We start from the raw sequence: 14,816 nt of genomic DNA, 5'->3' as shown, positions 1-14,816 counted from the left end.
AAGAGAGTGAGGGACACGTGAGACCAGGGAGTCGCCCTAGGTGGTGGGGGTCTCGGTCCAGATAATAGTAGCATAATAGAGGGAGGGAGACAGGGAGACAGGGAGCGGGGGAGGGAGGGAGCTACCTTCAGGTCCCTGTACACCACGTCACGAGAGTGCAGGTACTCCAGCGCCGACACAATCTCCGCCCCGTAGAAGCGGGCGCGGTCCTCTGTGAACACACGGTCCCTCGACAGGTGGAAGAACAGCTGGAAGAGAGAGAGGACGGGACTGGCTGTGATACTACTGGAGAGTGTGTGTGTGTGTGTGTGTGTGGTTGACGTGTGTGTGTGTGTGTGTGTGTGTGTGTGTGTGTGGTTGATGTGGGCGTGTGTGTGTGTGGTTGATATGTGCGTGTGTGTGTGTGTGTGTGTGTGTGTGTGACTGGGTGGTAATAGCTGTACCCACCTCGCCCCCGTTGGCGTATTCCATCACAAAGCATAACCGGTCGTGTGTTTGGAAGGCGTACTTCAGTGTCTGGGAGAGAGGGAGGGAGGGAGGGGAGAGAGGGAGGGGAGAGAGGGAGGGAGGGAGGGGAGAGAGGGAGGGAGGGAGGGGAGAGAGGGAGAGAGGGAGGGAGGGGAGAGAGGGAGGGAGGGGAGAGAGGGAGGGAGGGGAGAGAGGGATGGGAGAGAGGGAGGGAGGGAGGGAGGGAGGGGAGAGAGGATGGGGAGAGAGGGAGGGAGGGAGGGAGGGGAGAGAGGGAGGGATGAGAGGTTAGACCTTGCCCTTGACCGCGTACAGCGTAGCGTGGATGTGGTACTGAGAGACTCTGTACTGGAACCAGAATCAGAATATGATAATAGGTGAGAGGAACACTCACCGTCAGGAAGGGGTGGCGTGTGTTCTGCAACACTCGGCTCTCTGTGACCGTGTGGGCCACCTCGTCCTGCACAAACACACAGTCAGCCAGGCAGGGTTCAGGGACACCACACACCACATACTCATACTGGGCGCAGAGTGACGCACGCACAGCCAGCGTTAGCTGTCCAGATGAAATGGCTGTTTATGAGATACAATGTTTCCTCTATATGCATTGATTCGTGGCGGGGCGCCACGAATGAATTTTCTCCGCCACTAATTGATTCAGTCCACTAAGTCGACGATTTCTCCTCAGGCTGCGCAACGAGAAAGGCAGCGAGGTATTACGAAGAAAAAAAAAAGATTGAAGCTAGATTTAGGCCGCTTTCAGACCGACATTTCGTTCCGATTTAGGGAGCAGTAAGTTACAATGTTACAATGTTGCAGACTTATCGCCCCCACACGCGCGAAGCGACACGCTTGCAAAACTGTTTTGTGATTGGTCCGAATTTAGCGGGAAATTTGGATTTCAGGATATCCCTCTCCCTCTAGTCTTTTCGCCGGTCCCTTGAGAAGAAACATTAACTCACTGACGCGGCCAGTCTGATAGCAGCCTCGCAGTCTTGCTGCAGCGGACCTCTAACGTCCAATCACAACAATGATTTTGTACAGTTCAGTATAATATTTGCAGATATGTTTTCATTTAAATAATATTCACTCTGTCTTTTAGTTTCACACTCAAAAATCCCTCAAACGGTTCACTCTGTCTACAGCGGGAGAACAAGCAGCAGCTACTGTGCGGATGGCAGAAGGAGAGCCATCAGCATCGGCTAGCTGTGGTGGTGTATCAGCAGACATTAGCAAGTAAAAAAACTATTATTATGTGCCGTCACTTTAGCAACGACACAGTATTGGCAGGGGAAAATATTTTAAAAAATTTTTATTGACAAAGGAATTACATGCTGGAAAAACATGCAGCTAAAATTCAGGGAACATTTGGACAATAAGAGACACAAGGGAGATGTACGGGAAAACAGGGCTCATGTAGGTGCCATCAAAGGTAAGAGTTGGTTTTCTTTAACTCAGCTGATACTCAGCTATTTACCGAAAGCTCCATCTGACTGTCACACTGTGATTTTACTTGTGTAATGTGGTGGGTTGATATAATTCACCCACGGAACTATGGGTTGGGAGTATTGTTCCGCACGGACAGATAAGTGCGTGGTACCCGAGTTGTTTATTCAGGGTTAGGGTTAGGATTAGGGTTAGCTCACCTGCTATATAAAACATCGCCGCTCGGCTTTAATGGCTTAACCGCTATTTTTTTATTTTATTTGCCACGCTCCCTCTAGTTTTTGGTGAAATTACGTCGTTGTTTTGAGCGCACGTGCACGTTTCGCACGCCTCACCGCCACTAATTTGAAAATTCCTGCAGGAAACACTGAGATACTACCTGTCGAAGACAATCCATAAGCTTGTTCGTGCGTTAAAAGACCCGTATGGATAATGATATCAATTAGCAACGACAACGACAACAAAAATCAACAATCAATTGAGAAAGTCCCTGACTTGGAATGGATGGACGGCAGTCCCCGTGCTGTAGCGTACCTTGGCGATGATGACCTCCTTGCGTAGGATCTTCATGTGTGTGTGTGTGTTTGATGTGTGCGTATGTGTGTTTGATGTGTGCGTGTGTTTGATGTGTGCGTGTGGTTGATGTGTGAGTGTGGTTGATGTGTGTGTGTGGTTGATGTGTGTGTGTGGTTGATGTGTGCGTGTGTGTGTGTGGTTGATGTATGTGTGTGTGTGGTTGATGTATGTGTGTGTGTGTGTGTGTGTGTGTGTGGTTGATGTATGTGTGTGTGTGGTTGATGTATGTGTGGTTGATGTGTGCGTGTGTTTGTGGTACCTTGGCGATGATGACCTCCTTGCGGAGGATCTTCATGGCGTAGTGGATCCCTGTGGCCTTCTCCTTTACCAGGATCACCTTCCCAAACGTGCCCTTCCCCAGCAGCTTCAGGTAGTCAAAGTCACTCATCGTCTGAGCAGAAAGAGAGAGTGTCGGGTTGGTTCTGGGCTTAAATGCTATATTCTGTTCAGCTTGGTTGTAAAGCAAGCCATGCTAACCCATCGCTAGTTCAAACAGACCGTAGTAGACTTTAAACAACAAAGAGACACGGAATCAATCATGATTATTATTTACTTGCAAGGAGGACGAATATAAGGCCTCTCCTGAGAGAGAGACCCCATATTGGTACTAATCTCTCCTCCTGTAAGCCAGTCTTTATTCTCATACAGAATGGAAAGGGGGAGGCAGTTTGTGATCCTATCAGAGTCCTAGAAAAAGGGGGGTGGTGTTCAGAACGAATCATTAACAGACGTGGCCGTGAGCGACCAAAACCTGTTTTCGAAAAGTGACATTGAAATCTGATAAGCAGGGGAGAGAAGGGGCGAGCTGACCTTCTCTGTTTTGATTGGCTCAGGGACAATAACACGAGGGGTAATGGGTGAGGAAAAGTTCATAAACAGAGTCCAGGGTACAAGGGTGTACAAGGTTCACACAATCATTAACAGAGCCCAGAGACAGGCTGTACAAAGTTTACACAGTGATACACAGAATTATACAGAACATCCAACTATATCATTTAACATTTATGAAAACATCATTCAGCCCTATCATTCCCTGCTGTTTTTCATAATTTATCACGATACAAACATTCTCTCTTTATTCAGATCGTTTTAACTTTCTTTCATATTTTCTAGTTTAACTGTCATTCAACATCGCCGTACAGATCACACATGAATCTCAACTTGGATTAGAGTTTCTCAAATTGGGTTAGGTACTTAGGTTCCATCATAATTTCTTGAATCAACATTTGTTTGTACAAGTATTTCTGAAATCAGTTTGTTAGTCATAGCTCTGAAGCAGGGGAAGACACAACAAACAATCATGTGATGTCAAGCATCACACATGTTCCTCCTGCCACTGCAGTCGATAGGTCAAGAGTCATTCAGTTCTGGAGTGTCATCAGTCTGATCTGATCGATTTCGCGGTTCTAGGCTTCGTTTATCGTAAGGGATGCGTTTACAAATGTCTCTGATTGATAGTTCAGGGTTTCTTGTCATCTGGGACATTACTGCCCCAGACTGGGTCGTGTGCCTGGACGGGCGTCTCGTTTGGGTCGTCGGGAGGATTTGGTCCCCTCATTCTAAGAGGTAGTGGATCTGAAGAATTCTTCACCGGGTTTGAGACGTAATATTCACTAAATGAATAACCCCTTTGTAGCCCGGGCTTCCACCACTATCCGTCGTTCGAGGGAAACAATGTCACCTTCTTTCAATGGCTCTGTGTATCCACGTATCTCGTTCTGCGATCTTGACAGCAGTTGAGATGCTCAGCAGCACCCCAAATGGCTCAACCCACCGCGGGCTGCGCCAGTGTTCTCCTTCCATCTCGTCGATGAGGATCTGGTCATCAGGTTGTATTCTCGATCCTGTAGGAAACAGAAGGGACTGGCAGATCATTTGTTCTGGCTATTTCCTATTTCCTAAATAGCCATCCACGTGGCCAGTGTGTTTTCTGTTTCTGCCAAATCTGCTGTCTTTACATATAACGATGAATTGAGTATCTAGGACCCCAATTGAAATATGTACTTTCATGTCACTTGCTTCTGCAAATCTTCTAATAAAGTTTTCAATCAATCAATCAATACTTCCCTATTGTCGTCTACTATGGGTAGTCTAAACCCCATCTCCCATTTACTATTTCAAATTCATTAATTTCATTTATTTCATTCATTTCATTCATTCATTCATTCATTCATTCATTCAAACCCATAGTTGTCTGTGTTATTCTCATGTGTGTTTCCTTTAGAGAAACACACTCTTCAATGTCCAGGTGTTTGGACACCGTGTTTGATCAATTCGTTCACGAAATGTGCGCCATTATCACTATATATTTTTTTACACACAATTTTTTAAAAATTGTGTGTAATTATATACGTGAAAATGTGCGTTAACTCCTGTCAATCATCATTTCCCCTGCTGTTTGATACATGTAATTAAAAAGACCATGTATCAAATGAGCTTCTGTTTCGTAGAGGCATTTTCCCATTTATTCTATAAACTTTGTCATTCGTCCAAATTCGTGTGTTATAATGGAGGTTTACGGCCCTCCAACCCCTTCTTGGGTCAGAGTCCGTCTACCCCCACCCTTCTGCTTCCTGTTCTCTCTCTCTCTCTCTCTCTCTCCTCTCTGTCCCTCTCTCCTGCACTCGCTCTCCTCTCTGTCACTTTTTCCTTCCTTCTCTCCTAGTCTCCTCGTCTCCTCTACTAGTCTCCTAGTCTCGTCTCCCCGTCTCCTCTCCTAGTCTCCTCGTCTCCTCTCCTTGTCTCCTAGTCTCCTCTACTCCTCTACTATTCTCCTAGTCTCCTCGTCTCCTCTCCTAGTCTCCTCTCCTCGTCTCCTAGTCTCCTCTCCTCGTCTCCTCTACTCGTCTCCTAGTCTCCTCTCCTCGTCTCCTCTACTCGTCTCCTAGTCTCCTCTCCTCGTCTCCTCTACTCGTCTCCTAGTCTCCTCTCCTCGTCTCCTCTACTCGTCTCCTAGTCTCCTCTGGTTCTCTGTCTGTCTGTCTGTCTCCTGTCTGTCTGTCTATTCCTCTCTCTCTGTCTGTCTGTCTATTTCTCTCTCCCTGTCTGTCTGTCCATTTCTCTCTCTCTCTCTGTTTCTCTGTCTGTCTGTCTGTCTCCTGTCTGTCTGTCTATTCCTCTCTCTCTGTCTGTCTGTCTATTTCTCTCTCTCTGTCTGTCTGTCTGTCTATTCCTCTCTCTCTGTCTGTCTGTCTATTTCTCTCTCTCTGTCTGTCTGTCTGTCTGTCTCCTGTCTGTCTATTTCTCCCTGTTTCCTGTTCTGTGTCACACTCTCTCAAATAGCCCCCACCCTTGCGCTCCTCTTCTGCCTCAAACGCACACAGTTCATAGTCCCCTCCCGTGTGTTTCTCCTCTGCTCTCTCTGTCTCTCACTGATCATACAGTAACCCTAATCTTGAGACTAATTCTAACACATAACCTTTCTAATTCTACACTTTTCTAATTCTCACAAGCATTCACTTTCAGTCATAGTTTCAGTTCCATTCTTAGTCTGCTGTTTACCTAACACGAAAGGATATACATTTATCTTTCGAAATGGATTCCTTTCGTATGTCAAAACTCACAGTCTAATTTCCATTAGTCTACTGTTTACATAGCATAAAAAGATATACATCTGTCTTTCAAAATGGATTCTTTTTTGCATGTCAAACAATTCCTATTTTGTACAATTTAGGATAGATAGACTATTCATTTCGATTGCAATCTTTCTTTTTCTATTATCATAGTTTCAGTTCCATTCTTAGTCTGCTGTTTACCTAACACGAAAGGATATACGTTTATCTTTCAAAATGGATTCCTTTCGTATGTCGAACTCACAGTCTAATTTCCATTAGTCTACTGTTTACATAGCATAAAAAGATATACATCTGTCTTTCGAAATGGATTCTTTTTTGCATGTCAAACAATTCCTATTTTGTACAATTTAGGATAGATAGACTATTCATTTCGATTGCAATCTTTCTTTTTCTATTATAATTCACTTTCATTCATAGTTTCTATTATATTTACCGGTCTTTGTTGCTTATGTCTTGGTCTGGATCTCGTCAGCCGTCCTTTTGGAGGAGAAAGGTTCGACATCTAACGTCACCGGCCTGGAGCGAATTGACGTTCCAGGACTTTCTCCGGGTTCGCTCGATCCCGGGCTGTACAGACTTCGGTGTGTCGAATCTTCTTCCCCCATCAGACGACCTTGAGATCCGGCTCGAAGGACCACGTGTTGGGTTGGTTCTGGGCTTAAATGCTATATTCTGTTCAGCTTGGTTGTAAAGCAAGCCATGCTAACCCATCGCTAGTTCAAACAGACCGTAGTAGACTTTAAACAACAAAGAGACACGGAATCAATCATGATTATTATTTACTTGCAAGGAGGACGAATATAAGGCCTCTCCTGAGAGAGAGACCCCATATTGGTACTAATCTCTCCTCCTGTAAGCCAGTCTTTATTCTCATACAGAATGGAAAGGGGGAGGCAGTTTGTGATCCTATCAGAGTCCTAGAAAAAGGGGGGTGGTGTTCAGAACGAATCATTAACAGACGTGGCCGTGAGCGACCAAAACCTGTTTTCGAAAAGTGACATTGAAATCTGATAAGCAGGGGAGAGAAGGGGCGAGCTGACCTTCTCTGTTTTGATTGGCTCAGGGACAATAACACGAGGGGTAATGGGTGAGGAAAAGTTCATAAACAGAGTCCAGGGTACAAGGGTGTACAAGGTTCACACAATCATTAACAGAGCCCAGAGACAGGCTGTACAAAGTTTACACAGTGATACACAGAATTATACAGAACATCCAACTATATCATTTAACATTTATGAAAACATCATTCAGCCCTATCAGAGAGAGAGAGAGAGAGAGAGAGAGAGAGAGAGAGAGAGAGACGTGAACCATGAACCATCTCACGTCGATGAAATGGGGAAGGAGCACATTCACAATGGCACGCACACATCAATCACACACACGCACACACACATCAACCACACACATCAACCACGCACACACAAATCAACCACACACATCAACCACACACACACATCAACCACACACACGCACACACACACACATGCACACACACACATCAACCACACACACACACACACACATCAACCACACACACACACACACACATCAACCACACACACACACACACATCAACTACACACGCACACATCAACCACACACACATCAACTACACACGCACACATCAACCACACACACACACATCAACCACACACACGCACGCACACTCACATATCAACCACACACACACACACACACACACATCAACCACAAACACACACACACACACACATCAACCACACACAGACACACACACACATCAACCACACACAGACACACACACACACACACACACACACACACACACACACACACACACACACACACTGTCTTGGCAAACTCAACAAGAAACCAAATACAGTGCCATTCCTTCACAAACAAGGAAAAAGAGCCCAATTTCCCCTCCCTAGAGAAACTCAGCCATCCCAACATGGGTTTGGCTCCCATTCCCCCCAGAGGAGAAACATGAGATGACAGTCATGGCCTGCACAGCTGAAATCAATTCACATATCACCCAGCAGCTCACCTGAACAATCACCACTCCCTTTAGTCTGCAGTCCCACAGTTGAGGATTCAGTTCAACAAACACACTGTGGTAGGAACATTTGCCTATTGCAGTGCTGTGCTCAAACCAACTGTTTGCAGAGACCAGAGTGGCTGACGGTGAGATGACTTGGATGTGTGTTGTTGTTTGTTTGATATCTTGGATTTGTTTGATAGCCATTTGGTTGCTGTTGGGTGTTTGATATCAAGTTCAGTTCATGGTAAAGTTAAAGGGGCGGTACATAATTTTGGGAAAACTATTTCATTACTTGTAAAAATGTTTTATTGCATTGTAAATTCCTTCATATTGTTTCTTAGCCGCTTATTTTGTGTTTATACCTTTTCAAAGGTTTTTCACCTACTACTACTGCTACTACTTATAAATCTGATGAAAAAGAGACAAAATTAAGTCCAAAATAAAAGGAGAAAGATAATTGCTGTCTGGTCATTGGATGCAGAAAGAGTGGAGTCCCAGTGAAACTCTGGTCAAACGGTCAAAGCCCTTTCAAGTTAGGGGAAGCACAGAAAACAAGCACAACTTGACACACACACACACACTCACCACTTTAGAGCGGGTCTTGGACATGGCCACCTCCATCTCCTCCAGGCTGCAGCTGTCACTGGGGGAGCCAAACATGTCCATAGGCTCCTCCTCCTGCTCACGCATCTTCAGACCATTGGCCACTGCCTGGATGGCCCGCATCCACTCCTCCCTGAGACACACACACACACACATTTTAACCATTTATTTATGTCCACATAGAAAAAATACATACAGGGACACAAATACTGACGTTGCAGTTACTACACAATCACAATTCATGGACCAGCGGCATAACTTTCTTTTTTTTACACATTTCAGGGGTACAAGTAGCAGAATTACAGCAGAGACAGAGCAGTACTTAGCAAGGCGTTTAGCCTTCTTTTTGGGCATCCCCAGTTGTTGGAGCCCTCATACGACCAACCTGTGTGTATGTCCTAGGCTGCCAAATATGAACACAAGCAGTCTGCATCTGTACCCTAGTTCGGAGATGGTATTCAGGAGAGGTTGGTACTTAATGACCTTGGTCATGAAGGCTTCCTCTAGGCTAGGGTCAAATGTGCAGGCTACCTCCAGAACGAACACCTCTCTAGATACTTCATTGACAACAACAACATCTGGTGTATTGGTAGGGGTGTAACGGATCACGGAAATTCCGTGATCCATTCGGATCGCCGTCCACGGTTCGGAACGCATGTGTACCGCGGATCAATTGCAAAATGTTAACAAGTAATACTATTACTTAATATCTTACTTAATATCTCTTGTAAATCACAATGTAGAGTTGCCATGAAAAGATAGACGCGACAGTTTGCTTTGTTTTACTCTAAAGCGCAATGATAGGTTGAGAATGCGAAAGAAAAAGAATCCGTTGTTTGCTCACTACACGTGAAGCTGGGAATCCACAACAACAAGGCTGCGTTCGTAAATCCGCTCTGGAATCTGATCAGCGTTCAAGGAACGCCTCTTGTCCAATCAAATTACTTGGTCCCTTTATGACGTCGGACCCAGTGTGCGCTCCGGCGCTCTCAAAGCGAATTTACGAACGCGGCCCAGGTGTATCATGTTACGTTGTTCGGCGGAGAAGAACTCGAAATGCCTCCCATGTCATTTAAATCCCATGTATGGGAGCACTTTGGCTTCTCTGTCAACTATGACGGGAGGCACGAAAAAGGTAGCTCGACAACTTCTGATAATTTTTTTCATACCATGTTCAAAATAAGGGTTCACTTTATTATTTAGTTAAAAGTGGCATGTTTATTCATCTGCTTTAAAGCCCAGTGATTCACTGCTGCAACCAGGCGCCTCCTCCCTCTCTCCTATCATTTAAATTGAGTGTATTTCAGTATAATTATGTAATGTTTGAGTGTAGAATATGTTATATATATATGTATATATATGTATGTATATATATATATATATATATATGACCAGTTTTGACATCTTGAATGTTGTTGGTTTTTGTCACATAGTAAAAGTGGTGTTTTTACAGAATTCAAGGAAAAAGCAGTTTTTATAAAAACAAAAATGTTTTGTGTTGATCCGAAAAATGATCCGATCCGTGACTCAAAAACCGTGACATGATCCGATCCGTGAGTTAGGTGATCCGTTGGCAGACAAATGTGTAAAAGTGGCTGGGTTACTGCAAAGATGGAACATGGTGGGATTGACACAGGAATGTTTGTACATTCTCACTGAGGTTGGAAAATGAGATATGTCCTTTACTATCAAGTCCACTATTCTATCATGACGTGCTATGTACATTCCCTTGTAAACATAACAGCCGCACATACATACACACACACACACACACACACACGTAAGTAAGTAAGCAGGGTTCCACATTAACGCTTGCCCGGGGCAAGTAAAATATACGCCGGGTTTGTTTGTGCAACAGCGACGACGCTGCTGGATCCTGGATCTGTGTATCGGTGTGCAGGAAGAACAACGGACGGCACAGGCACCAGACCAGATGATCGTGGAGTGAAGATATTATTGAAGCGTACGCGCTGATCGACAGACAGGTGGACAGGCACGTACGCTTTAATAATATCTTCACTCCACGATCATCTAGTCTATTCTGGTCTGGCGCCTGCGCCGTCCGTTGTTCTTCCTGCATCCATCGCCCCCTCCTCACCCCTCTTCACCTCTCCTCCCCTCTCCTCACCCCTCCTCACCTCTCCTCATTGCTGTCTACGTGGAAGGTGCGCTCGATGACAGTGGTCCACTGAAGACAGCGGATGACAAACGTGTTGGGCTTGGGCCGCTCTGTCTTCATCAGCTGGCATTCTGGGACGGAGAGCGGGAAGGCAGAAAGGAATGTGGAGCGTTAAAGAACACTGCCACCGACCACACTGTTCCTGTTAGGACCTTTCCTTTGTGAGCTATTAAGGCCCTCCCAAAAATAAAGCTAAATACTACACACTGACACCAATGAAGGGCGTTGAATAGGGACGTAACAAGGCATCGCGATGCAGTTCATTATCGGTACAAATATGTGACGATTCAAGATGAAAAATGCATTGTGATATTTGTTTCGGACAATGCGAGGACGTTGCAGTGAGAGAGGCCGGGCTAGAACCACATAATATCACCATACCCACATCAGCCACTTGCTGGGTCAGGTGAGGAGGGTTGCAGCCTTCAGGCATGAGGCTCCACAGCAACCGTTGTGTTCGTAACTTATCCTAGAATGCTTTTTGTGTATGTCTTGTCGCTAATAGCGTTGTGCAATTTAAAACATGCAGAGCAATTTTGTTTGTGTTTTGAGCCAATAACACTAAAGATTACATGCAAGACTAGCTAGCTCGCTCTAATAAAGTTTGTATTGACAGGTGGAGACCATGAAGCGGTCATGCTTGTGTTAACTTGGAGTGAAAGTCATGTAGCTAGGCTAACTAGCTAGCATGCTGGTTATCTATCCATTTTGTTCAGCTTTAAGGTTAAACTGTTATTGCTGTAGTTCGCTGCACTCATCTTGCAATGCTGTTGTCGAAGTGTGCATTGTTGGTGTGTTATTGTAAGTGTACAGCTAGCTACATTGGGAATGCAGTTGAAGTGATTCTGCATACAGGGTCATCATCAAAATGTAAACTAAGGGGGAAATGCTTTTTAACATGCAAATAGATCATTTCTATGACCTGTCTTCAGTTGTGCTTAAAGAAACTACATATCAGCAGCAATACTTTTTGAAAATATAATTTGAGCCTAGCCGAACACATCCCATATCTCAACAAAAACAAACTATATAGTATAATAACTCCTTATTTCATTGGTTATGAAGAAGTACAAATAAGCGATCCTTTAAGAAAATACAGTATTTTGTAGTTTTGGTCTGAGAAATAAATAAAATAATCTGTTTCAGTCATAATTTGTCTGCAATCTCATTTTGTTAAAACAAATCGTGAGTTGAGCACATTAGTGTTGATCAAACTGAAGGGGAAACACCACCTCAAGCGTAAACATAAACAACAACACCAGTGACGTCAAGGTTTTCACATTGGAGCAACGCAGCTGACCTGCCACTGAGAAGTTGTTGAGCGGAGGCAAGCTCTGGTCAGCCAGCTCCGGCTTCTCCTTGTAGCCGATGAAGGACCCATCGCTCTTCAGGATGAAGTACCGGGCCCTCCACGTCTTGATGTACTCCCCTGGACACAGAGACAAGGTGACTTGAGTACACCCTCTTAACACTTGCCGTGCCCAGCGACATACATTCTGTGACAAATACTGTACATACAACATGGGTTTATCATCCCATGTCACTGACATTGTGTTTCGGGGGGACATTGTGTGGGGCAGCGGTAGCTTAGAGGTTAGAGGCCGGCTAGCAATCGGAAGGTCGCTGGTTTCGATCGATCCATGTGCCCTTGAGCAAGGCACTTAACCCCTAATTGCTCCAGAAAAAATACAAAATTCCAACAATTGACTGATTTCATGGCAAATAAAACTTCTATGGTAGGAGTAATACTATACTGCAATTTAAATCAGTTGAAACTGGTACGCAATCATAGTCACCGGTGATTCAAAATGTGACATGTCTTCCTCCCCCAGCTGACTTCCCCCATGCTGCACATCCCACTCACGCTTCTCCTGACTTTCAAACTAACCACAGTGTATATGAGCTTTCTGTGTTACAATCAAATAATGCATTAAAAATTAAGCATTACAGTAAAATTCAACTAAACGAGACCACACAAGGTAGAATTCATGTGGGGGGAAATATTTTGCAGTATTTTGACACAGGATTGGTGGAAAACCTAAACCCTTCTACAGGAGGTAAAGAAATCAGAGTGGCTGGTGAACTTTTGCATCCACCAGACACCAGCTGGTAGACAAAAGAGTGAATTTCATGCCTCACCTCTCTTATGGAGCCAGCCCTCTCTAACTATGTTGACTTCGTTCATGGTGAAGGGTGTACAGAGGTTTTGGAAGGGGGCAGGGATGGGGGTAGGGGTTAGGGGAAGGGGGTCTGGGTTACTGTTGGCGACAGGATAGTGTTGGTGTCAAAGATGCTCCACGACACCTAGAGGAATGACAGACATTAAAGTGTGTTAATTATACAACAAGTGACTACATAACAGACTACAAACACCCCCCAACTGATTATAGTATTACTTCAAAGTATATGTTATGTAACCTGGGTGATTTTCGAGGCAGAAATCTCTGAAAACACACAGCAACACATATGTCTGAACTACATAATATATTGGTATAACATGTCCTGTTCTAAGATTGATCTAACTTTCAGAGCTTGACTTGTGTTTGATTAGGGAGCAAGATTCGATTGGTCCTGAAAGAAGATTAAGAAGAGTACAGCAACCAACTCAGAAGCACGTACACAATACGGGTAAAAAAAAAAGTGTTGCAATGCGTGTGAAGTGAGAATACGAATTAGGCTGACTAGCTAAGTGCTGTTAACTTGGCCATGCTGCACACAGTATTTCATACAGTAGGCTGCACGAAAGGTTATCGTTTAGGCTAGTAAAAAATACAGGACGTACATTGACCGTAGATGGTTGTTTTTGACACTGGCAGTCTTATTTTATGGTTTGAGGGCGGATTTGGAAGATAGCAGTGCAATTGTTTATATAATCATGAATAATAACTTAACAAAATTCGTGTACATCTAAAACACCATCTAGCAAGAACTGGCGATCTGGCAATCAGTCATGCATCAGCCGTCAGCCAGTGTTGTTTTGATCCTATCAGGGATCAACATCAGAGATTCTCACACTTTCCACTTGCTGCAGCTCAGCATTGTTTTCGGACTCTTAGACACAGCTTCTAAATATGCATATTGTGTTTTATATAGCCATAATATAGCTACGAAACAAGATAACGTTTTTTGTCACCTTTGATTTAGCTAAACAAGCTAACTGGCTAACCATAATTGCTACTCACTGCTCCCTCCTTGGTATTGGACTCAGAGGTGTACCCTGAACTGTAAAAGGTTCCACCGTCCGGATAGGAATCTATCGAGTGACTCAACCACAGTTGGACGTGCTAGCGAAAAGTTCAGCTGCGTCTGCCGAGTGACCGTGGTGTTTGCACAGGCAGGCAGAGCCAGGTGCACAGCACCGACTGTTCTGTTATCAAACAGCTAGCTAGCTAACTTAGTTAGCCAACAGTAAGCTAGCCAGACGTTATGCTGCAGATAATTCAAGTAAAAAATAACTCAATTAAAATACCCCCTCCCTCCCATGTGAATGGGTATTGCGATTACAAAGCCAGTTATACATAGCTACATATTCGAGTTTATACTGTATTTGTTTTGTCTTTACCCCACGTTGTTCTTGTCTCTAGGGCAGTTTTATTTGACAGGCTCGATCCTGCACAGGCCATCCACCCGAGAAGAACCTCACACTGGCTGGCTGGAGAAGGAAATGACGTAACCGTGCCAAAAAAATTATGCGTAAACCGTCTCTGGTTCCCCCTTGTCCCACCTCTCCCATGTCTCTGGCTCCCCCTTGTCCCACCTCTCTCCCATGTCTCTGGCTCCCCCTTGTCCCACCTCTCCCCCATGTCCCACCTCTCCCCCTTGCCCCACCTCTTCCATGTCTCTGGCTCCCCCTTGTCCCACCTCTCCCCCATGTCTGAAACGCAATAACACGGGTTGTTGTTGTTATTGTAGGTGAGGTCTGTGTTTGTAATAAACAGCATTATATTTG

General features: G+C 44.7%; 1 protein-coding gene across 1 annotated transcript in view; it reads right to left on the bottom strand.

The window, feature by feature from the left end:
* The window catches only part of akt2l (v-akt murine thymoma viral oncogene homolog 2, like), a 48,230-nt gene extending 33,662 nt beyond the window's left edge, over window positions 1-14,568 (bottom strand). Inside the window, exons 1-9 of the mRNA XM_080530320.1 lie at window positions 14,430-14,568; window positions 13,007-13,171; window positions 12,168-12,296; window positions 10,827-10,938; window positions 8,671-8,821; window positions 2,750-2,881; window positions 863-928; window positions 448-516; window positions 126-248 (exon numbers count right to left, since the gene is read on the bottom strand). Of these exons, the coding sequence (XP_080386446.1) occupies window positions 126-248; window positions 448-516; window positions 863-928; window positions 2,750-2,881; window positions 8,671-8,821; window positions 10,827-10,938; window positions 12,168-12,296; window positions 13,007-13,052 (828 nt within the window). The 5' untranslated portion in view covers window positions 13,053-13,171; window positions 14,430-14,568. The remainder of the gene's footprint in view (window positions 1-125; window positions 249-447; window positions 517-862; window positions 929-2,749; window positions 2,882-8,670; window positions 8,822-10,826; window positions 10,939-12,167; window positions 12,297-13,006; window positions 13,172-14,429) is intronic.
* Window positions 14,569-14,816: the final 248 nt, after the last annotated feature.

Source organism: Nansenia antarctica (assembly GCF_963989245.1).
Source record: "Nansenia antarctica genome assembly, chromosome: 4".
Classification (NCBI taxonomy): domain Eukaryota; kingdom Metazoa; phylum Chordata; class Actinopteri; order Argentiniformes; family Microstomatidae; genus Nansenia; species Nansenia antarctica.
The sequence above is the reverse complement of the archived record's forward strand: the minus strand, read 5'-3'. Positions and strand labels throughout refer to the sequence as shown.